We start from the raw sequence: 26,725 nt of genomic DNA, 5'->3' as shown, positions 1-26,725 counted from the left end.
GTCCATTTTCTTGCAGAGTAGCATTCTATCATGCAAGCTCCATGAGTCAGTAAATTAAGTACAAAAGTGAAGCTGAGATCTTACACATCTCTCAGAAAAGCAAACAGATGCAGTTAATCCAAAAAAGAAAAAAAGAAATAAACCGTGAATACCATTTCTTAATAACATAGTGTGAACTGGTGTACCTTGAAAGTAAAACAAAACAGCAACCATCAATGTTGTTGTTGTTCTATCTTTCGGCTTTTTCCCGGTTAGGGGTCGCCACAGCGGAATTCCGGTCTGCTAATGATTGGCAGTAGATTTTTACGTACCGACTTGCCAGGCCTGACGCACAACCTTCAAACGAAGGTACGAACATTCACACGTCTCCACACAGAAGACGCTTTAGCTGAGAACACACAACCATCAATGTGATAAGTAAAACAATGCCAGCTTTGTGGAACTAACAGTAAAAGATCCAGAACTTAAGCAAATTAGTCTCTGTGGGGGACTACTTCAAAAATGAGGGACAGACTAGAATTTGTACTATACAATAAAGACTGGTTACCTGCACTCACGGCACTCACCGTTATCTATAAAGGACCAAGATCATTCTAACTTGTATCCTATTGCAAACTGCCTCCAGCAAGACACTATGCATGCCACCTCTTTTACTGTATACATTTCTAGAAATATCTCAACAATATTTTGTCTTACACATCACATTTCACATGTTGTCAGCTACTATTTCTGTTACTTAAGTGCCACTCAAACTGATAGTCACTAGCAAGAGACTTATGTTTCTTCTTCTCCCTATCGCTCTGTTTTACTGTTGTAACTGAACCAAATGGCATAAATCACTGATAAAAAAATCTGAAGTATTGACAAAAAATTACTCATGTTACAATGGTGTACTGTAATTTTCATAAGCTGATTCTCTGCAGACATTTAACAAGGCTCAAGAGTTTACTTGTGCTACTGCAATGTCATCCAGCAACAGTAACAAAAAATACTTGTTATACATGGGAAAAAAAACAGTTGTTTTGACTAAGAAACAGAAGTGGCATTTTCATTAAAACTCTGAATGAATGTAAATATTTAAGCTTGCTGAGAAAATACTGAATACCAAAACAGTTGCAAAGCTGTCTGTGGGACATACAGGGGATGAAACCCTAACTACCAATCCAGGTTACAGCAATTACCAGAAATTGGAGAAGAAAGCAAGCAGAAGGATGGTAAAGAACAGCTACTGCCTGTTCATTCGTGTCCTGCTAGAAGATTCTCTGATGGACATATAGTGGGATCACGTGAGATTAAAAGCCTCCTGTGAGGCACAGCTACCAAAAGTGGGCTCAGCTACTTGCATTAGTAAGCACTGCCCCCGTACTGGGACCACACGTTGAGCAGTTGCATACTGCACTAGGAGTGATTAGGACAAGGAAAAAACTCCACTGGTATGACAGCCTGATGCTGCTCTATTTTTTCCCTTAAAACTACTGAGTATGCCAGGACAGGATAAGGGAATGGACAGGTCAATACAGTGGTGGGAAGGACAAAAAAACAAACTAAGGGACTATTCTACCCTGACACTTTTTTGTCATCACAAGTGCTTTTTTGTTTTGATAGTTTTGTACGCCTAACTGTTCCTGATTTTGCTTCACATTTTTGCTTTGTCTTCATCATTTTTTTCATTTTCTACTAAATCACTGAGATTTACAGGCAAGTCAATATTCCCAGACATTAGAATTTCATACTTCATATTGTTCAGAAAATGCATGACAGTGCAAACCCTGTGTCAATTAACTTTTTATATGAAATATATACAGTAGAGAGTTGATTATCCAAACGTCAGATCAATTACCCAAATGGAGCCTTCCAAAGTTTTCGGGCAGGAAAAATCATAAAGTCTGAATATGTTATACATATTTGCTTGTGCGTGTTTTTTGAGCTTGTAGCCTGCTCATGTGTGAAAAATATTCTTTATTGTCGACTGGGATTGCTGAATGATTGAAAAGTGTATTCCCTGTGTGCAGAAAAAACAAGATTTTAGAAGTTTTTTATCTGGTTCAATGTATGTTTGATTATCCAAACAGTTTGATTATTTGAACTGCCCTAGTTCCCAATTAGTTTGGATAATAAACTCTCTACTGTATTTACAAATGTCCCTCATTTTGGGCCTTTGTCATCCCATAATTTGTGGCTTTGTCCGGAATTCTTAAAGACAATGAAAGGTATGTTGACAGGTGATTGTGGATGGTAAACACTTAAGTCATCATTTTCGTCAAAACTGCATTATGCACTAAGATTTCAAAATACCTAATATAATACTGTATGCACTTTGGGCTTAGATAACAGAAGACGGGCAACTAAAGCTCTGCCATGAAATGTCTGCTTGATGTTGATTAGCTTATTTATTCTGTCTTCTTTCACACCTTTTTTGGCAACAAAGTCTGTGTCCTTTACTTGAATAAATGGAAAAAAAAAAACGAGCTGACATTGCTTTATATGCAGCAAGGAAAAGCATACTGTATAAAATGCTGGTTTGCAGGTATTTACTAGGTTATTGATCCATGAAGATCTTCAGAACTCTATCCCATGCATTCCCAAAAAATGTATTTACTCCAGTATTTTAAGTACGATTAACTCAGAGTTAAGTATGAATAACTGAGAGCTGGGCATACACTTACAAGTTACCCTTAGCCATAAGGGACAGTGGTACTAAACCAGGGGTGAAATTGGTAAGGGTTAAGTTGGGAACTGCCTTTGTAGAGACAGTGGGTGATGTACAGCCATCTAATCAGTGTACAGCCACAGTCACTGGCTGGCACAATGTCCCCTTACTGGGACACACACTGAGCAGTTGCCATACTGCACAGGGGAGATTAGGTAGAACGACCTAATATAAATGTACACTCAAGGCCTTCTACTGTAGAAGGATAAATGTTAGGAGGATGGACCACAGTAATGGGCTGGTGCATATAATTATAACTTAAATGATACAAGATTAGCAGATTGGTAAATCACGATGTATTCTGCTAGCTGCAGACCATGACAAGATGGGGAAGGGAATCAGACAACTATCAGACTTGTTTCAATGAGTATTCTCCTTGGGGTACCTGACTCAGAAGTCTCCAGTGGGTAAACATATTGAAGCGGAGAGGGCAAAATTCATGAAAAACCTCATCTGGCAATCTAACAAATGAAGACATGTTTTCAATACAAAGCACAGACGTCAGCCATTTTATTTCTGTCTCTATACCAGATCTCTGGTGGGCTCCTACCCTCCTGTTCCCACTGATGCAGTCCTAAACTCTGTATAGATTGCTTTTGTTTTTTAATTCACAAAAGTGTTTTCAGTTCCAATATCTTTTTCAGTTAGTTGACTATATGCACAGAGTTTGGTACTGTTGCTCATGGGTGGTGGAGGACACAGACTTTGTTGCCATAAAAGGTGTGAAAGAAGACAGATTAAATAACAAGTTAATCAACATCAAACATCTACATCACCTTTAAAACGAAAAACAAACAAGTTCTGTTGTGAAAGCCATCAGCATTTAGGTAGGGCACAAGAAATGAAAAAAAAATACAGCCAATGAGTAGAATTTAGAGGTAGTCTAAGATGCAGTAATTGACTAGGACCAGCAAACTAAGTAATATTGCATTCTTTCCCAGCCTCTAGCTACTTGAAACTTCACCAACTTCAGGGTTTGTATCACCTAGGATGGACACAACAATGAAAATATATGGCCATATGGAGTCTACTCTCTATTCATGAGTATCATAAGGTGGGAATAATAGAGCAGGAGGCATCCATAGTTCATCAGCAGATCAACACAACAAATGAGCATCCGACCTTCTTCTCCATTACATCAATCGGGGCTAAAGGCCCATCAGCTGTAATCCTGAATTAATTACATTAAAGAATGAAACCTGTGTTTCACCTGTGAATTACTTCACCCAGCCTATCTCAGTCAGTCATCAGTTTTGTCAGTACAACACCCTACAATATTGAAGTGCAGAAACCAGGCTAATATGTAAAATGGTTGACTGATAACAGTCTAATAACTGAGGCAGTAGGTGTCAAAAATCAACATTTTTCCATTAGGGACAGCAGGTTAAGAGTGGGTCATTACAGTGTTATGGTTACATTAGAAAAACACGGCCAGGCACACAAGTCCTTTCATTACAATATGGCTGGAAGCTTGTTTTTAATTCTGCAAATTCAAAGCAAATTAGTTAAACGCTGAAAGACCGAGTCTATGCAGACTCTACAAAGATATGTGATGATGTATTGTTGAGATAAAGTGTGGTCAGTTATTTATAGTCTGCATTGTACTAATCTGTCTTGGGTATGTACAAACATACGTGACCAAAGCAACACCATATTCAGAAACTCCATATACACTACCCCTGATCTATATGGCACTAATGACCCTGCATTAGGTTTTTATTGTTTGATCCCCCCAAGTGGTCTGATGGGGCTGCTATACTGCCCTGACCTTTGTTTTTCAGGTGAAGATTCTTTCTGCCACAGTGCATTATGCAATCCCACGTCATGTTTTGCACTGACGTGCTTACATATGAAAGTTCAAAACAATGCTTAAGTGAGAGAGTTGCTGAGGAAGACCAGTATGGAAATTAATAAAGGATCAGTACTGACATATTACCTAACAACTGGTGAATATTAATGAATTCATGTACATAATTTTATGAATAGTAATAAATGAAAAGGCATATCTTGCTGACAGAAAAAATTAAAACTGACAGCATTTTTTATTTACTGACATGTACAAATATGTTGCTTCCATGTAATCATTTTTTAAACACCTTTATTACATTAGAGGTTATGTACTTACCATAACCTGGCATCTGTGTTGTCCATTTTCCTTCTTCCTCGTGAATAGATCTAGGATCTGATCCTCAGATCCAACTCTGCCATTTATATAAGAGCTCAGATCCAAATCTCAAGCTCCCCCCTTTACCCATGATGCTCTATTCCATCCCTCACTCCTCAGATTGAGTTTGCTGCCTTACTGCCCACTTTGTTATAGAGACAGAACAGACATAAGTAAAAGACTGAGGCTTAAATCAGGAAGACGAGGGTTACAATATCATCCAAAGATCCTTCTGGGAGTGACCGGGCCAGGGGATGGCTGGGAGGGAAGGTGAGGAAGAATGAAAATGGACAACACAGATGCCAAGTTATGGTAAGCACATAACTTCTAAATCTGATGTCCTTTTCATTCTTCCTCACTAATGGGTCAGTGTCCCCAGCTATGTAGCACTGTCGAACCAAAGGAAGCTATGCTTCTAGAGACCATGTCTAATTTGTAAAGTGTAATAAAGGTATGAGTCTTTGACTATGGAGACTTCTTCAAATCAGTCTCCAGAGCCATGGACGAGGGTAAGGCAGTCCACACAACCTATCTGGACCTCGCCAAGGCCTTTGACACCATCCCCCATTCTAGAATCATAGACAGACTTACTAAGCTGGGCAATAATCCCTACATCACTCGATGGGTTGTCAACTGGCTTATTGACAGAACCCACACTGTAAAAGTAGCCGACTCCAAATCCAGCTCCAGACAAGTGACAAGTGGAGTATCTCAGGGTTCAGTCCTGGGACCGCTGTTGTTTGGCATCTACTTCTGTGAAGTACAGGCCAACACTAAGGGACTCGGGCTAACAAAGTTCGCAGATGACTGCAAACTGGGAGCCATTATTGAATCCCCAAATGATGTGGATACTCTACAAAAGGGCCTTACAGAAACAGATGCTTAGTGCCAGAGCTACGGGCTCAAGCTCACTGCCAAGAAATGTATAGTTATCCCCTTTGGGAAAAAACATGTACCCGTGAATTATCACATAGGTGGCAGTACACTAAACACCAAAAGTGTGATAAAAGACTTGGGGACACAGGTGGACAGTGGTCTCACCTTCGATAACCACATCCCCACAACAGTTAGGAAATCCTTCTATGTGGCACACCTCATCTCTAAGGGCTTTTCATCCAGAGAAAAGGAGGTCATTGTCCCACTGTATTCATCCCTCATTAGACCCATTATAGAATACAACACCCCGTTTGGTATGTACCTCTCAAGACATCTGCAACAATTGGAAAGGCTGCAGAAATACCTCTCTAAAAGAATCACAGGCCTAAAGCTGATGTCCTACGCTGACCGCCTTAAAAGACTCCAGCTATACTCTGTCGCATATCGTCTACTCAGAGGCGATCTCTGATTAAAATACAAGGCCATGTCAAACCCAGAGCTGTTGGACATGCTACACTTAAAGAAATCCTAATCCCTCAGAGCCACAAGCTCCAGGGATCTAAACCTTGTCATCACAATAAACAAAACATGCTGGAGGGATAAGTTCCTGACCCAGAGACTCTCCAGCCTCTGGAATAGACTCCCCATACATGTCAAGCAGAGTGATCTCTTTGGCCCTCTTCAAAAGGAACCTTGACGATTGGATGGGAGAAAGGAAATTCACCCCGGGGATCACGTCAGTTGCTCTGCTAGACAGTGGTCCAGGGAAGTAAATAGTGTGGGAAGAAATAGCCAGGGAATTGTTATGGTTAGGCTTGTATAGGCCCCTAGGGCCGATAGCACAATACCAACCTATGAACCAAGTGGTTGCAGCACAGATGTTCTCAATGGAAGTTCTTGAAGAAAAGGATGAAGTAGCCACAGATCTAGTGGAATGAGCTCTAGGAGAAAGAGGCAACACCAAACCTTTCTGAGAATAATCAGCGAGATACAATCAGCATTCCATTTAGCCAGATTAATTTTGGAAACTGCCTGGCCCAAGTGGTTAGAGGAAAAAGATACAGTTGATCAGACTTCCTGTACTGTTGTGTTCTGTGAAGATAAAAAATTTAATTGTCAGTGGACATCAAGAAGGTGCGGCATATATTCACCCTTATTAGTAAAGTCTGGAAAGAAAACTAGTAATTGTATGGACTGGTTAATGTTAGTCTCCATGGCCACTTTAGGCAGAAAAGAAGGGTTGGTTCTTACAGACACCCTATCCTTATGGAAAATAATGTAAGGAGGCCTAGCCGATAAGGCCTGGAGCTCAGAAATTTTTGCCGAAGTAAAAGCTACTAAAAAGAATGTTTTCCAAAAAAGAAACTTTGTATTACATTTGTTCGCCAGTTCAAAGGATTTCTGAATTAAGCCCTGAAGGACCACCATCAGATCTCAAGGAAGAGAGGGATCCTTTATTGGAAGTCTAAGAAGGAAAATTCCTTTCATGAAAACTTTACATAATCTGGAATATGTCAGAGAGAATGATTTGTTTCCAGCATGGAAGTTGGATATGGCTGCGAACTGAAGTTTAATAGGAGAAAAACTGGCCCCTTCCTTAAAAACAGTAGTGAGAAAAAGAAGAATGGACGAAGTAGATGCTGAAAAAGGGTCAGCATTCTGCTTTGAAGTCCATATAGAAAATGTTTTCCATTTGCTTCTGTAGACTTTCTTGGTGGAGGCCTTCCGGGAGGCCAAGATAATGTCATGAACTATGGAAGCAAGCCTGGACCGTTTTACTATCACTGGAAGTGGAGAAATCATGCAGTTAGAGGGCATGGAGAGTGGGATGTTCATTTTCAGATGGATGAGACAAGAGATCCTGAGTGGGCTCAAGTATACATCCAGGACTTTTCAAGTGAGGCCACAGAAAGTGGAACCATACCTGTCGAGACCAGAAAGGGGCAATGAGGATAACTGAGCTCTTCAGTCTGCTTGCTTTCTGTAGGAACTTTGGGATTAGCGGAAGAGAGGGGTAGGCACACAGGAGGCCGGGGGGGGGGCAATCATGAATCACAGCAGCCCTTGGTGACTCCCCCAGAGGGGGGATTAGAGCAAAGTACATGCTGCACTTGTTGAGGGAAAGGCAAATAGGTCGCAGCAAGGCTAACCACAGTGGCTGAAGATCAGACTGCTACCATCTGACTGAGGGACCACTCATGAGAAATCAGAATGGACCTGCTGAGTCTGTTTGCCAGAGTGTTAGTTTTCTCTGGTATGCGAGTTGTAATGAGAAATCGGTCTGAAGAGATCGACCATTCCCACACCCTCATGGCCTTTCTGCACAACAGGTAGGAATAGGTTCCTCCTTGTTTGTTGATGTACCAGACATACTATCCGTATGGATTGCAATAGTCCCTAGAGGGAGAACATCCTGAAAGGCTTGCAACATTAGAAGGGTTACTCTCATTTCTAGGACACCGATATGCAACTTAACTCTCCAAGGGGGACCACATGCCTTGGACTATCTTTCCCATGGAATGCACCCCCCACTCCAGCTGGGAAGTGTCCGTGGTCACTGTGGCAATTGGAAGAGGAAGGAAGAACAGCCTGCCCAGAAACAGGTCACCTGACTGGATCCACTGGCGAACATGATGCTTGCAAACTGGAGTGAGTTTTATGAGAAATGAGAGAGGCTGGTAAAGAATAGACCACTATACTGCCAGTGCACACTGAAGGATTTGCATACAGAATCTTGCTAGAGGAAACAGAAGAATGGCAGCTGACACTGACCCAAGAGCTTATAGCACTAGTTTTGCTAGAGGGGATGGATGAGACAGTATGGCCCACACCTGATTTCTCAATAATGTGATGTGATGAAGAGGTAATGAAGCCACTTCAGTCATAGTATTCAGTTGAGTTCCTATAAATTCCAGAGTCTGTACAGGCATTAAATTTGATTTGGCATGGTATATTAAAATGCCTAATGAGTTAAAGATCTGAAGCAAGTAACCCTGGCTTATAGAAGTTGATGCTTGGTTGGGACGGTGACGAACCAAGCGTGGAGACAGGGAAATACCTGGAATCCTTTGAGTCTCAAGTGAGCTGCCACAACTGCCATGCATTTTGTGAACACTCTGTGGGCTGTGATGAGTCCAAAGGGCAGTACTCTGAATTGGTAGTGATTGGCTCCCAGCCAAAAGTGCAGTTGTCTTCTGAAGCACCTGTCTATTTTGATGTGATAGTACATGTCCTGGAGATCTATACAGCACATCCAGTCATCCTTGTGTAGACAAGGCAGGATGGACTGAACCATAACAATTCGGAACTTTGACTTCTTTACATACTGATTCAAACTGATTAGATCTAAAATTGGTCTCAGTCCCCTGTTTTCTTTGATATTAAAAAGAAGCAGGAGTAGTTCCAAAACCTGTCTGTTCAGGTGGGACCTCCTGGATTACTTTTTTGTAGCAATTTTTGAATTTATTGAGCTGCATATTCCCTCTGACTGGGTGTAACATCAGCAAATGTCTTTCTTTGGGCAAAAGGAGGAAGGGAAAAGGGTATGTAGTAACCTCTGGATATGATTCTTAGTACTCCTGCATTTTTTGTGACATTTGTCCAGGCATCCAGGTGAAAGGAAAAATGACCCACGACTGTCTCCAAAGGTGGACAATTGGGCAATGCTTCAGGAGTGTTAATAGTGTCCATCAGAGGAGTAGTTTTTGAAGTCCTGGTTTTGAGGACCCCCTCTGCCTCTGGAGGAAGTATTCCCATGCGAGTCCTGAAAAGGTCCCTGAGATTTCCAGAACCACATTTTGTTACCAAGATTTCCAGAACCACATTTTGTTACCACCTCGCTTGTTCCTAGAGAATGTACGTTAAGGGGTAGAAAATTTGAATCCGATGGCAGACAGGGTCTTTATCTCCTGCTCGCTGTGGGTGAGCACATCTTTCACTGAAGGCCCAAAGAAGGAGGAGCCATCAAAAAGGGTGTTAACCAATGATGCCTTGAAGGGTTCCATGAAGTTGCACAGCTTCAACCAGGCATGTCTCCTAATGGCTATGCCTGAACCAGCTGATCATGAGGCACCCTCCACTGTATGGGAGATCAGCCTCATTGAACAATGGGCAATGGACGAAAGAGTAGCCAGTTGAGGAGAAGCCTTTTCAAGATCCTCTGCAGACATAGACTCAGAGTTTGAAAGCTTCTTGATCAAATCTTTCTGTAAGTGACTGAAATCTGCCAGGTAGTTTAACGACCTCAGTGTGAATGTAGCCGAGGCATACTTGTGCTTTCCAAATCTGTCCATCTCTCTGGACTCCCTGTTTGGTGGATGGACAGAGGAGATTTGTTCAGCTAGCTCATATTTAGTGGCTGCCGCCACCACTATGGCATCAACAGGGATCCCCTTGCTCCAGTGGAGTCTGCCTGAAGGAGGAACATTTTATATGGGTGCTTGGAGATGGGCTTAACAGTGTCCAGTTCCTTCCAAGCCTGACGGGACACAGATCAATAAGTTCATCTGCTGAGTGGAGGGGCTCAACCAAGATGTAGATGAGTTAGCCATGAAAGCCTCCAGGAACACAGATTCCTCAGAAGGATGAGCTTGAGAAGACCAGCCACCCTTCTGTTTGAGGATTTCCAGGATGTCTCCAAAGGAAACATCATCAGGTGGCAATCAGGGGGGAATCATTCTCCCTCATCAAAATCGGTGTCTTCCATGAGAGACTCTACAGGGGAGTCTATGTGCCTCCTTCTTACATGTTCTCTTCCAAGGTACTCCTTTCGTGGGGTGTTTGGGAGAGGTGTTGGAATAAGGGGAGAATCCCACGGGGGAGAAACAGGTCTGGAGGCTTTCCGGAGATGGCTGACCTTCAGGAGCAGAAATGATGGACTCAGTGCTCAGACCCAATGAGGGGTGAGGCGTAGGATCCGAAATTTGAGAAAGAACGGCTCTCCATGCAAACAGAAAGCCCTTTCTATTATCTGGAAGGCTGATGAAGGTGAGGACACCTCTTCCCCCTCCTCGAAGCTGAGGACAAAAGGTCAGGGCCAACCCCAGATCTGAGCCCTTCAGACAGAATCAGACCAGAGCTGTCAACAGCCAGGCAACCAAGGGGAAGGGACTGATCCGACAAAGTAGGAGCCGAACAAAACCCCTCGAACTTGGCACCGACTTCCCGGAACAGAGACCCGTCCTGATCAGAAGGTATCAGAGCAGGGCTGGTCAGGGAAACTGTTGGAATCAAGGAAGGGAACTTCCTCAGACCCAATGATGACTCTCTTGGGGATCGTAGATCCTAAGACTCAAAGACCACAGATCATATCAGAGAAACAGACAGTATACGCTGGGCAGGTGTACTCACAGATATAAGAGAGGATGGAGTTGGAAGGACCCCCCATCTGGATCTGAGCCCTGAGAAATCTCTGCCTCATCCTGTCCACATCTGCCTCTGTCAAGGTACTTGAAGATCTGGATGAAGCTGAGAATGCAGGCCCAGAATGTTTCCTTGGGGTTTGAAATAACTGTGAGGGCAAAACCAGAGACACAGGCTTTAATACAAACTCCGGCAACTGGATCCTAGCTGTCTGATCCGAGGGTTTGGGATCTGAGTAGGGTGAAGATACTAGGGGAGAGATGGTGACTGTAATCATGCTTTTCAGATCTGACGAGGCCTGTGGATCCGAGATAGGCACAATGGTCTTTGGATCCAAAGTCTTCCAGTGTTTTTTTTCAGGTGGCTCTGACGAGGCCCTTGGAGACTTCTGGAGGGCTCTTTTCTTAGAATCCATGGAGCCTTGAGGAGTTTTAGAGGGGGTTGAGCCACACAGGAAGAAGCTGAAAGCAAGCCTTTATGTATCAGTTTGCTATGCTGATTGCAAAGGTTCCTGGGGTTAAAACTGGATCATATCTTGAAGGTGAAATTGAGATGCTCAGGCCCTAGGCCTCAGAATGCCCACAAGAAGTGTGTTTCTTAAAACCAGTGGGCTTCTCTTTCTCAGTCATTTCCACAAGCAATAACTAGACTAAAATAGAGAAAAAAACTAAGAGGTTAAAGAAGCTACACACTCTGACTAAACTATTTTATTTATTTTATTTTACATTTGTTAACTGGGAAAAATCCAACAGGACCAGGTCTATTTTCAGTGGATGCCCGGGGAGAAATGCTCCACAATTAACTAGTTAAGACAAATGAGAAATACATAGAGTAACATAAAAGAAGTTGGCTGTTTACAGTTCACTGGCATTGCAGAACTGAGATATTGTTAAACAGACAGTTACAAAATAAGTAAATAACTACCTTAAACTAATATTAGTTAAACAAGTACTGCTAACTCTAAATACACAAAATTATTTTATATATATATATATATATATATATATATATATATATATATATATATATATATATATATACATATTTAAAGAGAAAGGTGCCAAGAAGGCACAAGGCAAAGAAGAAAGGAAAGGGTATAGAGAATAAAACCCTAATGCCAGTGATAAGTCAAAAGGAAAGAGGTGGAGAATAAGAAACACTAACTAATACTGAGTAGTCAAAAGAGTAGCTAAACTTAAGAAAACGGTAAGAAAAGTTTACTCTCACTGCTCAAGTTTTTGATCCGTCTTGTCATGATGGGGGCAAATGAGATCTGAGGAGTGGGGGTGGAATAGAGCATTGTGGGTAAAGGGAGGAGCTCGAGATATGGATTCACAGTCTTGTATATGCGGATAAGTCGGATCAGAGGATCGGATCCTAGACCCATTCATGAAGAAGAATGAAAAGGACAACATAAGATTAATCTTTTAGGATATAGGCAAACATTCATTAACATAAGACAAAACAAACCATTTTAACATTTTTTTTCATTTAAATACAATATAGATCACATACTTTCTTTGCTACTATCATCAGTCCAACATTACAAAATAAATGCTGAATTCTTGACTTCCCTTAAACCTCACTCCTCCTCAACATTATTATGCATGGATTGTTCCCACAATTTCCGTTTACCTCTATGCAATTTGTTCCCTCCCTCTTCTAAAGATCCCTCTTCCAGTTCTTTTATTTCTTTTTTAATATGCAGTACCTCAATTACAGCTCATGTAGAATTTGATTTCAATTTTCTAGTAATTGTTTTTTTTTTGTGAACCAACAGCATTAAACTTAACAAGACCTTACTATGTCTAAGCAACTTACATCCCGTATCCCAGTTCAAAAGAACAATGTCCTTACTTATAGCCATTTGCTCAGCCAATACTTCTGACACAGTACTCTAGAGGGAATTTTCAACATCTGCTAACTCAGTACATTCCCAAAACACATATTCCCTGTTACCTCTCTCTTCTCCATCATACTTCCAACATTTGCCATCTTCTTGAGGAAAAATTCTCTGATTCACTCCCCTATCCCCACCACACATACCCCATGACATCCCTACCACCTGTCCTCTACCTTGTATCTCCAAAGAGGAGGTTGTGAACGCCCTCTCTAAGGTCAAAAACACAGCTTCCATGGAACCTGATAACATCCCAGGGTGTGTCCTACATGGGCTCAGACAAGAATTAACAAACACCACTGGGTACTCTTTTCATAGTATAAGCACTGGCTTTGTCCAAGCTGAATGGAAAAAGGCCACCGTTATCCCCTTGCACAAAAGTGGTGCTGCCACTGACCCCAGGAACTACAGACCTATTAGCCTGACTACCCTTATCTGCAAGCCCATGAAGCGTATCATCACGGACCTTATCAACAAATATATAGGTAATCTCCAAACACTTGACCCTACTCAATTTGGATTTGTTAGTGGGAGATCATGCCTGTTAAACCTGGTGGACTTCTTCGAGACAGTCACTAAGGGCCTTGGCGAGGGGAAACCTGTGCATACATCCTACCTAGACTTAGCCAAGGCTTTTTACACTACCCCCACTTAGACATCATTGACAAACTCACCCAACTAGGTATCAACCCTTATATCATTAGATTGGTTGCTAACTGGCACACTGATAGAACCCATATAGTCAAAATAGTGGAATCCACCTCCAACCTCAGACTTGTAACCAGTGGGACCTCTACTGTTTGGAATCTATTTCTCTGAAGTGCAAACTAAGACTACAGGTCTGTGGCTGACAAAGCTTGCTGATGACTGCAAACTGGGAGTAGTCATAGAATCTCCAAAAGACGTCAACATCCTACAAGAAGGTCTTACACACACAAATGATTGCTGCCAAAGTCATGGCCTCAAACTTAATGCAAAAAATGTGCTGTCATCTCTTTCGGTAAGAGCGATGTTCATTCTAACTACCACATCAATAACACCACAATAAGTACACACTCAGTGGTGACAGACCTGGGCACACAGGTTGACTGCAACCTTACCTTTGATCGCCATGCCTCCACAGTGGTAAGAAGGGGATTCTATATTGCTCATCTCATAAATAAGGGCATTGCCTCCAGAAAAAAAAGTTATAACCTCCCTGTACTCTTCCCTCATCAGGCCAAAAATCGAGTACAAAGCCCCTTTGGTATGTGCCTTTCCAAGCACCTGCAGCAATTAAGAGACCACAAGGGTTCTACAAAAGAAAAATTCAAGGTCTTCAGCATCTGTCCTATGAGGATCGTCTGAAATCATTGTCACTTTATTCCATTTCATACAGACTACTCAGAGGTGATCTCTGCCTTGCACATAAGGCAATCTTTGACCCTGCTTTATTGGAAATGCTACCTATCTGTAAGAGAAATGGGACATGGGTTACTCGCTCTAAAGGCCTTACCGGGTATTTGACATTAACAGAACCTGCTGGAGGGACAGATTTGTCTCCCAGAGGTTACCAAACCTTTGGAACAGACTCTCGCTTCATGTTAAGCAGAGCACCTCACTGGCCCTCTTCAAATGCAGTCTGGACAATTGGATGGGTAACCATAAATTCACCCCGGGGGTTTCACCTTTGTCCCTCTTGGACAGAGGCGGATCATGGAAATAAGGGTAAAAAGGGGCTAGGCTTGAAAGGGCCCTAGAGTCATTAGCCTAGTAATCTCATATCATCCTATGAAGTCTGTTTGGGGTACAAAAATACCTATGCAAACACTTCCAAGCAAAGAACCTAAATCTTCTGGACTTGGTGGCATACTTGGGAGCCACATATATTGTTCCCATTGTTTTCTTGTAAATTGCTTTTCCAGTCTCTCTTGCCAATCTTTTCTAAACTCCTCTGATTTATTCTAATAGTCATCATGTAATATTTTATATGATATTAATTTTTTTCTTTTTTAACAGCTATTTCTGTTCTAGATTGAACTAAGTACTCAACCACAGCAGATCTGTCATTTAAGATTCCACAATCCCTTTCTTTTTGCCTATACTCTGAGATCATGCCCTGGTAGGGAAGACAGTCTCTAGCCTGCAATCCAAATATCTTATAGGCCTCACCTCACTGCATTGCCTTTCCTGATTGAGTTATTTACTCCCAGTATCTTGGTTCCTTTGCCAGGTTTCTCCAGTAAATTCCACCCCCCTCTTGCTTATTTTCTGTGCCCCCCACTTGCAGTCATCCCTACTGGCAAAAATCTCCCAAGTTCTTAGAATAGTTTCTGCTATTTTATGAATATATTTTGTATAGTTATTGTTCTCCTTAAGGATCTGCATCCAAAATCCCACTCTATTTCCTGTACTTCCCCATTGTTTCATCATCATTCCTTTGTGCTTTGAATTATAATCTTCTACTTGAGTTACATATATCAGCTTTAACTGAGTAGCTTTTAATTATCCATTCAAATCAGGTAATCCTAAACCACCTTGTTCTATTGGAAAGATCAGCTTATCCCACTTAACTCTTGTCCTCTTTCCCACCCAGATATATTACTTCAGTTCTGCATTAATTACTGTCCACAACTTCTCAGATTGATAAAAGTATGCCTGACCCATATACAAGACTAAAGGAACTAAAAACATTTTCACTGCTTGTATCTTACTATCCATATCCATGGATAAGAATTTCCAGTTTCTCAATTTTTGTATTATCTTTTTGTTTAGAGTTTCTCGCATATCCTTAGCTGCTGTAACAGAAGTCTTTTTAATCCATACTCTTAAATATTTCAGCTTACCATGTCCCCAAAAATATGGATACTGCTTAACCAATTCATATGTGAGTACATAATTTATGACTATAGTCTTTGTTTTATCTTACTAAATTTTATATCCCAAAAAGACAAGAAACTGTCTCAAAATGTTCCGCAACACTATGATGCCCTTTTCTGGATTTATCAGGTACAAAAGAGTTACCTACAAATAAAGCCAACTTTTCTTGATTACCATACTAATTATATCCTTTTATTTCTCAGTTCCTTATTTTCTTCGCCAATGTCTCTAAATATTTCCTGTAATAATTTTGTAATGTTTTCCTTTGCTTTCCATATGGTGAAACAAAGACAACATATTAACACTACGGCTACATGTAGGGTTTTAAAAAACACTTTCCTAAAGAGATGGCATTTTAGGGACCTCCTAATGGGAGCCTTCGAGTCACATTTCTGAAAGAGGAAAGACAGCTAACACCAGTCCAGAGACCCTAGACCAAATAGGCTAATAACAGGATGACAAATGCTCCAAATAAGTCTTCAGAATAGCTAGCTAGTAGCCCTGCTAATGTTGACACAAGGGACCTATATGGAACAGTGGAAACCAGTAGTTCATTTTGATAAGCAGGAACCAGATGGCATGGGTCTATGGTTGTTCATCAAAGGGTAAAAACATTGAACAGCATTACATCGTAAATGTCATTCATCAAAACCTCCTCATGTGGGGGCTGCATCCCCACCCCCTGCTAATTATACTACCAACTCAGAGATCAGACAAAAGTAGGGAAAATGCAAATTTCCTTATCCCTACCATAATGCGATCTTAGAACAGGTAAATGAACGGTGTGTTCGACAATACATGCTGTTCGATGCTTTGGTCTTTTACGGACAGACATGTATCCAGATGGCACAGGGCCAGTAAGACAAGAGGGACAATCTTAAAATCTGCCCATGATCCAGTTGATATAGTCCCCCAACAGCAAAATCTTAAAACACAGACTTGGCAGTCAGTCAAATTAAAAAAATAAATAAATAATAAGACCAGAAAGCCCTAGTTAATCATGCTGTGATTTTTTGCAATCTATGCAGCCATGCCAGCCCCCTCAATGGAATGCATAATGGAAAATGCACTGCAGTACACCTGGTGAAAGGATACCAGTGCATGAATTACTACAAGGTCAAATGACAGAATACAGAACCAGATCTGCACAAAATTCTTCACATGATATTTTGACAAATGGCATACAATTCTAAAGTTAAAGTCTGTTGCTAAGAATCGCACCTAGATTACGGACCTGAGAGACAAATTCCAATTATTTCCATATTTATTTCACATTATTAACAGAGCAAGTGAACTGGTTTGAGGATCCTGTTCAGCTATGACATGGGCCAAAGACAAATTTGCATAAGACACAAAATGCACATATGGTATAAAAAAGTTACAGTAACAAATAAATGAGTTACGTGGTAAAACAATATAGACACCAGGAAAAGAACACTAACACATTAATGAACACATTAACTGAAGCACAGACATAGATACAGAAAAAAATATATAAATAAACAAACAATAAGCTAAAAGGTTAAAAAGGGTTACTGACAGGCACATTTTTTTTTGGGGGGGGCAGATAAATAGCCCGATGCGCTAGCATCACCTCAGTCACAGCCAGCATAAGATGTAGCTCAGTCATAAGATTTGGTTCTGAAGATTCCTGAGTGAAGTGAATGAAAGGTTGAATATCATTAGCATATGAGCAATAAAAAAAAATTCCAGGTGACAGGAATAAAATTAATGGCCCCAACACTGGAGGACACAGGCAGGGGATAGGGAGGTGCGAAAGGTGTGGGCTGCTCACCTCTCCTGGGAGGTGGCAGGGGTTAACATACACTAGGAGGTACACCTAGTTATGTGGTTTTGCTGATGGAAACTGAGAAAACTACCATCCATGCTGCATAGGGAGGGATAGTGCTGTTGGAGGGAACACTCGGCCAGACAGCCCACTGCAGGGAGTGTGTAGCCAAGGCCAGGGAAAAAGACTGACAAAACTCTGAAACACCACAGAGACAGCTGTCTAAATGAGGTCTCCTTACCACTGATCCTCATCCCAGTAATAGAGAACAAATCAACAGATTGGTCAGAAGGGGTTGATGATCGAAACGCAGGGGAGGAAAAAGGGTGGCAAAAAATTAAATGCTCTGCTGTTGTAGTGCAACTTGATGGACTGCACACTGACCTTCAAAATGTTATACGCTGCCTCACCATGATCAACTACAAAGTACAAATGTTTAAATTTCGTTCAGGTAAAATCACCTATAGTCATTAGCTAGTGCTTCTGATAGCAACTGAGAGAGCAATGTAGCTGATTTTCAATCAAGATCAGAGTGTTTATGCTGCTTTTGCCTGCTCATTTTTCCCTCTGAAGTATATGAATCAGTTTCAACTGTTCCTTACTACTGTCCAAAGGACTTGCGAAAATAATGTATTTTTTTTTAAATTAGGACCAAAATGCTGCATTTTACTTACCCTAAACTATCTTTAAACCACTAATACTCTGGTAGCATTCAGAATAAGCAAACATTTGCCAATGACAAATGCCTGCTGCTATGACTCTTGCATCGAGGTGGTTTACATAGAGTGAAACTTCTCCAAAACATGGTCTTATTCACTTCTGGTACAGATCTTTTAATCAGTTACTTCCTCTGGTTTGTGCTCTTTGCTGTATTTTGGACAGATATCTATACCGATTTTTAACACTAAAATTTGGGTGTATATTAGAACATCGAAGTTTCAAAACTTTGAATGTTCTAATATCAAACCCTATTCAGCGAAAGCTGAAAATATCGAAGCAACAGAAAACGATTTTTTTTCCTAGGGAAAGAATTTGGTTGTCCGCTTCTGCTGCTTTGATATTTTCAGCGTTGTGGTGGAAAGTTATGGGTCGGGTTCAGGTAAGTGTGCGATTGAGTGCGGGTTAGGGTAGTTAGGGTTACGGTGTGGGTTAGGTATGTGTGCGACTGTGTGGACGCGAGGATTAGGGTTACGGCATGGCTTAGGTATGTGTGTGATTGTGTGGACATGAGGTTAGTGCAGGTTAGGTGAGTTAGGATTAAGGCTCGGGTCAGGTAAGTGTGCCATTGTGTGGACGTGAGGGTTAGGGCGGGGTAGGTGAGTTAGGGTTAAGGCATGGGCGAGGTGAGTGTGCGATAGTGACGGACCTTAGGGTAAGGGTTTGGGTTAAGGTAAGTGGATAGTTAGTGGTGTGTGTATAGTTTAGTGTAAGGTTAGGTGTAAGATTTTAGGTGTATGTGTGTGGATTGCTGTTTGTTTGGTGTGCTTGTGTTGTGTGTATGTGTTTTGGAACAGCGAATTTTTTCCCTAGGAAAAAAATCGCTGTTCTGTATGTTCGATGTTTTCAGCTTTCGCTGAATAGGGTTCGATATTAGAACATTCGAAGTTCTGAAACTTCGATGTTCTAATAAAGACCCAAAAAGCTGACCCCTGCAGAAGGAGCACATTTGGCAACAGAGCTTAAAAAATCTTTTGACTCTATTTGCTATTTTTTCATATCTCCTCTATTGCTGCACTTCTGTTTCACTTGATCTGCTCAAGTTACTCTGAAGACAGAAAAGCTCAAAATAAATACTAAATATCTTAAACTTTATACAGGTTTATAATATCCTGCTGTGGTTTTAAAAGGTTGTGTCTCTGGTCTCCATCCCTTATGATAATCTGATTTCCAAAGCCTCTCCCTTCACTCATTCATTGCTATTGACTGTTGTATAAGCTATTTCTGTACTCTTCCCATCCACTGTTTTCCAGAGAACCATGATGAGTGCCCATCCAGCAAACAAGTACTGCTCTTAAGCAAATCTCCTTTGCTACATATTGTCTTCTGCTCATTTTCAAAGAGCTCGGCAAAACTGGGTGTCATAGTTTGTGCTCTAGAAATGTTTTACTTGTATCCAAGTGTCATCCAGGCAAAACTAAGTTTTTTTGTTTGCTAAATCTCACTTCACTAAGTTATTTTGAGTGATCACTACCATTTCCTGCTTTTACTTGTGCATTTCACTGTACTTTTGTAAAAAAAAAAAAAAAAAAAAAAAATGCTCTTCCTCTCATTGTTACTGTTGTAAGACTCTCTTGAAATAGTCTTCAGCAAGGGATTTCCAGCTAGTTGTTTAATTGGTTTGTATTAGCTTTGCACTTGTGGGTCTCTTCTAACGTACTTTTACTTTAGGATGACTTGTGGCAGGAGGTGCTTGTTTGGTCTTTCTGAGTTGGGAAACAAACTGCCCATACTGCAGTGATTTTATTGGCCAGAGGGTTCATTAATTAGTTTTCTGTTTCTTTTTCTGTGCTAGCAAACTCCCAGAAAGCAAATTTTCCCTATAAAGAGGTCCATAAAATTGTATCCTGTAATGCAATAAAAGCAGAGCAAATACTTTGCTTGATGACAACCTTGAAGCAGCTAGATGGGAGTTGAGTGGAAAATTAACGTTTATACAGTACTGAATTTTACATAAAGTCAGTAGACGTTAGCACTGTTTAGCATAATCTGCCCCAATAAAGAACCTCTAATAGCCTTCTAACCCCAATATACCACCACTGTGTAGCTCACCAATCAATAAACAGGACAGCATGGATATGCAACTTTCTAACTTCTCTGTACCCAGCTTAGTGGATATGGGCATCTTGAGACCATGTAGAAAATGTCTCATGCTTACAGACAATCACTTAATCCTTAAAGAAACACAGTACGTGGCAGTGTACTTACAATAACACTGGAAGCTAAATTCTCACATACAAGTTGTGACTATAGGTACTGCCAGCCATGTCAGGAGAAGTAGGGCAGTGGATGTGAAACATATGCCAGCACAGCTAGCTGGAATTTTGTAAAAATTATATGTCATTTGTATATCAAATTGATTTGTACAGATGTTTGTGTTGAAAAATGTATTTGTAAAGTTGCTCTTGTTAAAATGTATCAACAATGTGACCTGCTGGAAAAAAAGAAATGTACATGCATTACTGTTACTATTTAAATGTATATATTGCAACAGAGGATACGGGAAGAGAAGATGCTAATCCCAATCCACCTGACTTTGAGAAATACTGTGCCTAGTTCATAAAGATGTTATCTCACAGTTTTGAATGAAGCCAGAGATGGAATGTCTGTAAGAAGTATGGTTTACTAGCTCTTGTATTAAGAAGGGAAGTGTTTTATGTTTTTATGACTTCTAGCATTTGCACCAGATCTGAACAATGCTCTTGTGTGTGTATTATTGACATATAGGTGCTAAAATCCTGGCAGCTTCCAGTGATGGGGGGCAGTGCAGGAAACAGAGTGAGATGACCAGATGTGTGATGTCATTCTGTAAGCCAGAAATAATATTTAGATATTAGTAGGAGACTTTTCTCAGTATTCTGTCTTGGATCTGACAATAACCACTCACCTACTTCATCTTGCCTTGCGCTAGTAAGTGATCGGGGATAGTAATTCTCTAAATCAGTTAGGAAAATATAGTGAGAACAGGTAAGTACTGTTTTTCTGTAAATGTGTGAATATTTCCAGTTGTGTTATTTTTAATATTTCCTGTTATGGAAACTCTGGTGTTTACTGTAAATAGATATTTAGTATTTTCATGTTCTTTTATTATTTATTATTAAATATATTACTTCTCCTTGTGGCTGGTCCTCTTAGAAAAATATTTTTAAGTTTGTAGGGTATTTGCATATATTTATTTGGTGATAACTCTGGCAACTCCTGAAAGCCTGGCTGTTTGGTCAACATTATCATTTGTATTAATATTAACTTCACTCAGTATAAATGGCTATCCTTACAAGAGCCTCAGGTAGCTGGCTTTGTAGTCCCTGGTAGCAGTGATAACTACCTTATAGTCTGGACAGAAACGGGCAGAGCCAGTAAACCTGTGCCAGCCTTTCCCAGGGGTGTGTGTGTGTGTGTGTGTGTGTGTGTGTGTGTGTGTGTGTGTGTGTGTGTGTGTGTGTGTGTGTGTGTAAATCAAACCTCAAAGCATGTGTGCCAGCTACTAGGAGCAGGGACACAAAGCACTGGTTTCACAGAGAGAGTGGTGGAGGACTTGGCTTGGGCACTCGGCTGAAGATTTAACTGAAACCTTGCCAATGGGGAGTCTTATTGGGGATTTGGAGGGAGACAGACAAATTCAGACCCCGGGCTGACTGTCTTCCCTGTGCACTCTTAAGGGAAATCGTGCTTAATGCAATAAGATCTGCATCTGGAAATACTGAGCATGTCCATTTGTATTCCAAGTGAACGTCCCTCTCCAGTGTCAGTGGTGAGGATTCAGGCTCCTTGACTACTGGCCCAAAGTGCGGATGTCATACAAGTGCACATTAGGTTGGGGAAACCACACACACAACATCCAACTCAAATAGCGCACACAACACACACACACCTCTATGCTGAGGCACTTAAAACAATCTTCCTAAACAACAAAGATCATCTAGACAACAAATTGGGAAAGCCATGCCTCAGCAAGCCCAAAAGCACTCAAAAAAACACCACATAGACACACTCAAGGAGACTCAAACACTAAAGTCCTAAGAAAAGCTAACGCACATCTCAGGACTTTCATCATAGTAGTCTCCATTGTAAGACATAATGATGCCCCTTCTAAGTAGGCTGAACAAGGAGAAAATAACAGTTAGTTGCTTATCTGGAGCCAGGATCTGACAAATCAGTCATGCACTCAAATTGTTACACTACACGTACCAGTATGATTCCATCACAGTCCATGTATGCATAAACGACCTGAGATGTACCTTCCTGCACTATATGGAGAGAGACATTATGGCTCTCTCAGGGTAGTATTAGCCTAGCACTGAGCCACATATTACCATCACTGAGGGTGATGCCACAATATTAGCAAAAGATGATGGATTTTAACAACTGGGCAGTCCTTCTGGTGCCATTCTAAGGGGATCTAATATTTGTCAGTTTGAGAGGACATTGTTTACATACCACGCTGCTTTGCCAAGGATGGCCTGCACCTGTCCCCTCTAGGCTTTCGAATACTGGCTAAAACATTATCCACCTCCATAGTGCTTTTTTAGGCAATGCCAAGTTGACAAACCTATCGGCACCAAAATTAACTTAACTGAACCTCAAACGTGTTACTGCTCAGTGCCAGGAGCCTAAATAGAAAAAAAAAAAAAAACTATACTCCCTCTAAGTCACCCACACACTCGAGCATATAGACATCTATGCAGTTTGTGAGTGATCGTTTAAAGCATCAGAGAGTACTCTGGCAGTATAAGGTTTCAGTGCCTTCCACACTTTTAGACCAGTAGCTGTAAATAGAAGGGCTGAAGGTGGAGGTGTCTCAATATACATCAATAACCTATAAGTTGTTCAAACAGGATGATGTGCTGGAGTCCCTCCACATGTAGCTCACCATAAACAAAATCACATACCATATCCTAGCCAGTTACAGGTCAACCTCCATGTCCCAAAATGCTCACAATGCATATTTTGACCTTTTGGAAACACTTATCATCCAATCTAACACCCTACTCATGGGAGACTTTAATTATCCCTCTACAAACTGGGAATCCTACATGGTGGCTCAACTCAAGAGGCACAGAGATTCCTGGACTTTATAAATACAAGCAACCTTGATCAAATAGTGAATACACTCACTACAGATTGCAACATACTAGAATTTGTAATCACAAATACGGAAGAATGATGCACCCCCCCTCCCCCCAGTGTCTCATCCTCCCTGGTAAGGTCTGATCATGAAGTGGTTCCCTTCAAAATGAAAATGAACTCTGTAACCTCAGTAAAACTAGTAGCAGTTAGGAACTTTTCCAAGACAAACTGCCTTTTACTAAATGATGGTTTGTCAAAATTCAATGCCCCTTCAAATCTGAAGAACACAGCAGCCTACAATGAATTGCTCTCAGAAACACTGTACAGCCATATCAATGGCTACATATCTACCAGACCTTTGCCCAGAACTAGCCTCAGAAAAAACACCTTAGTGGCATCCCAAATTTAACAGGATATACAACAAAAAGAAAAAAATTATGTCAAAAGTGAAGAAGGGTAATTCCTATAAAGATAAAACACTCTCATCAAACTAAATAGGCAACTAAGAGGGTTATTTATGTCAAACAAAGCCAACTTTGTGTTAAGATACTCAAAAGGCCTTCTTCAGCTATGTATGAAACCTCTATGTCAGAGACCTAAAGAGCAGCAGACAGGCAATATGCTAAATTGGTGGTTAATGGTGCCACACTTACTGAGCCTGGTGTTACAGCGAACCTGTTAGCAAACAAATTCAGTTCAAACTTTACCTCCGCATCTAACCAGCCTCTAAGGAAGACCTTCAAACATAGCCCGCTACAACTAACTAGGGAGCATGCACTGGATTTGCTCACTAAAGCCAAGAACAGCCTCAATGGGCCCCAGTGACATCCCAGGATGCCTCTTTAACAGTTTAAAATATGACTTATCAGGACCCAAGCAGTCATTATTTAACTACAGTCTTAAAACAGGCTTTGCGCCATGAGAATGGAGGACTGCGATGGGCATCCCCCTTCAAAAGGGACGACTTCAACAGAACCTGGAAACTACAGCCCCATTAGTCTGACTAGTCTTATTTGCAAAACCATGGAAAGACTTATGGAAATCATCAACAAGGACACAGGATCTATCTCTGTTTGGCTTTGTCAGATGAAGGTCATGGTTACTGGACTTGTGGACTTCTTTGAACAGGTCAAAAGGTAATGGATGAGAGGAAAGTGGTGAATACTGTCTACCTAGATTGAGCTAAAGCATTTGATACAATACTCCACTCAGGCATCGTCAATGAACTTCTAGAATTAGGCATATACCCCTTTATAACATGCTGGATATACAACTGGATCATGGATAGGACCCTAGAGATTAGGATTGGTAAGTCCACCTCCACAAAGAGGCTGGTTACCAATGGAGGCCCTCAGGGCTCTGTGCTGGGACTGGTTATGTTTGGCATCTACTTCTCAGAGGTCAAAGGTGTCTGCCAAATTTGCAGGTGATTGCAAACTGGGAACAGTCATTGAATCCTTGCAAAACGAGAACACCCTTCAGGAAGGTCTAACAGACAAATGCTTGGTGTCTGGAAGAAATGGCTGAGGCAGATCCGAGACCCATCAGTTGAGGAATGAATGAAAATGACATCATCAGATCGTATATGTTACAGCCAACAAAAGTCAAATTACCATAACCACGGCACTTACATAGTTACCCTTTAGGTCTGTTGCAGCCTCCTGGAAAGCTGGCATCATTCTTTTACACACGCCACACCCTGGATGGAAAAAAAAGCAAAATTTGGATGAAGTCAATACTTAATCTGAGAGCTCCCCAATTAATTTGGTTCACGCATATCTGACAGTAGCATTTAACTGATATCTGTCTTTTATAATAATGTACTTAGCAGAACAGTAAGTATTCCGATATTAAGCTTCATCACCAAAGGCCTAAATTAGTTTCTGCATCAAATATTAAAGCTCAGTTACACACTGATTTAGTTACTACAAGTTTCTGGCTTTTCTGTCAATCTTCCATTTCTCTTTGTCAGTACACAAAAGGAGGACCTAATGTATGGTAACATTTGCTGAACTAAAATAAACTCTATCCTAACAGCAGGTAAATAAATGAAACATTTAAAGGTAATTCAGTTTCTAAAGACTAGAGCTGTTGTTTAACTATATAAAACTCAGGCATGTGGCTAGATTCACACATCTCCTCTGTAAATTCTTGCCACAGCCTGGGCAGATGTCATCTTGGCTACAGCACTATGTAATATGTACTTCATGAACAGTTGTGTGGGATATGGTTGACTTAAAGTTCCATTTCATTGACTGGACAATTCTGTAAAACTATGGAAAAAGTGACAAGCTTTGCAGGTGGGGGCTTTCTCTTGTACCTCCTTATTAAAGATGATCATCACTGATATTACACTAGCTCAGGGGAAAGGGGCAATTTTACTTGTGCCCTTTCAACAAATTGATGCTCAACTAGATCACTAGTTATATCAACTGTGTTTACATCAAATGCACTCAGTATGCTGAAGAATAAAATGGATAAAGCGTCCACAGCACCTCAGTATGATGTCTATTTCAATAGCCTACTAAGTACCCTGGTGAGCAGACAGGATTCAAGGGGATGGGGTTCTGTTGCTGCATACAGGGAAACAATCAGAAGTTTGTGCACCTTACAAAGTTCTGCTGGCTTTTGGAGGAAAGAGGTATAACAAAGGAAGGCAGCAAAGTGCAGATTACTGTTCATCCTGCAGTGTATGGGCAGATTTAGAACTGTGCCTTGTAGGACTGCAGACTACAGCATACTACACATACTACAGGCTACAGGCATACAATGCAACCTGGAGCTAACAATACATGCCTGGCTTGGTGATGGGGGGACAGGAGGAGGAGGACAGTGCATATCATTACTTAACTTTAACTTTCTACACAAATGCACATGTAAGTGTGTGTGTGTAGACAAATGAATATACTACAGACTATTAGTGCTGGACAAATACACAACTCCTATCTGCTTATCAGTGCAGCAAAGCAACTTCTGTAAAATGGCAGCAATTTACATGCAACATATAATGAACTTTCTGTCTGTACTAATAAATTTTCTGTGCGATTGTGTGCACGTGCATGTGTGTCTGAGAGATAACATCTAAAAAAATCCCTACCACAGCACAGCTTTGGATAACTAAGCTGAAATGGATGCTCAGCTGCCTTTTGTTAGTTGTACTATAATATGTACACAATGTCTTAAAGCTGAGAAAAGGCTGTAACTCGTACTGAGATAATCTACATATCTACTGTACACCAGCAGCCAGCTTGGTCCAGTGTAACATATCATATCTATATCCTG

The 26,725-nt window shown here is 41.0% G+C and overlaps 1 protein-coding gene across 2 annotated transcripts in view; it reads right to left on the bottom strand.

Annotated features, from left to right (window-relative positions):
* PDIA5 (protein disulfide isomerase family A member 5) overlaps positions 1 to 26,725 on the bottom strand; it is a 2,083,676-nt gene that overhangs the window by 945,912 nt on the left and 1,111,039 nt on the right. For both annotated transcript variants that reach the window (XM_044074910.1, XM_044074911.1), the window contains one exon: positions 25,075 to 25,142. In XM_044074910.1, coding sequence (XP_043930845.1) covers positions 25,075 to 25,142 — 68 coding nt within the window. The remainder of the gene's footprint in view (positions 1 to 25,074; positions 25,143 to 26,725) is intronic.

Source organism: Protopterus annectens, chromosome 6.part0 (genome assembly GCF_019279795.1).
Source record: "Protopterus annectens isolate FY-2018-M chromosome 6.part0, PAN1.0, whole genome shotgun sequence".
Lineage (NCBI taxonomy): Eukaryota > Metazoa > Chordata > Ceratodontiformes > Protopteridae > Protopterus > Protopterus annectens.
The sequence above is the reverse complement of the archived record's forward strand: the minus strand, read 5'-3'. Positions and strand labels throughout refer to the sequence as shown.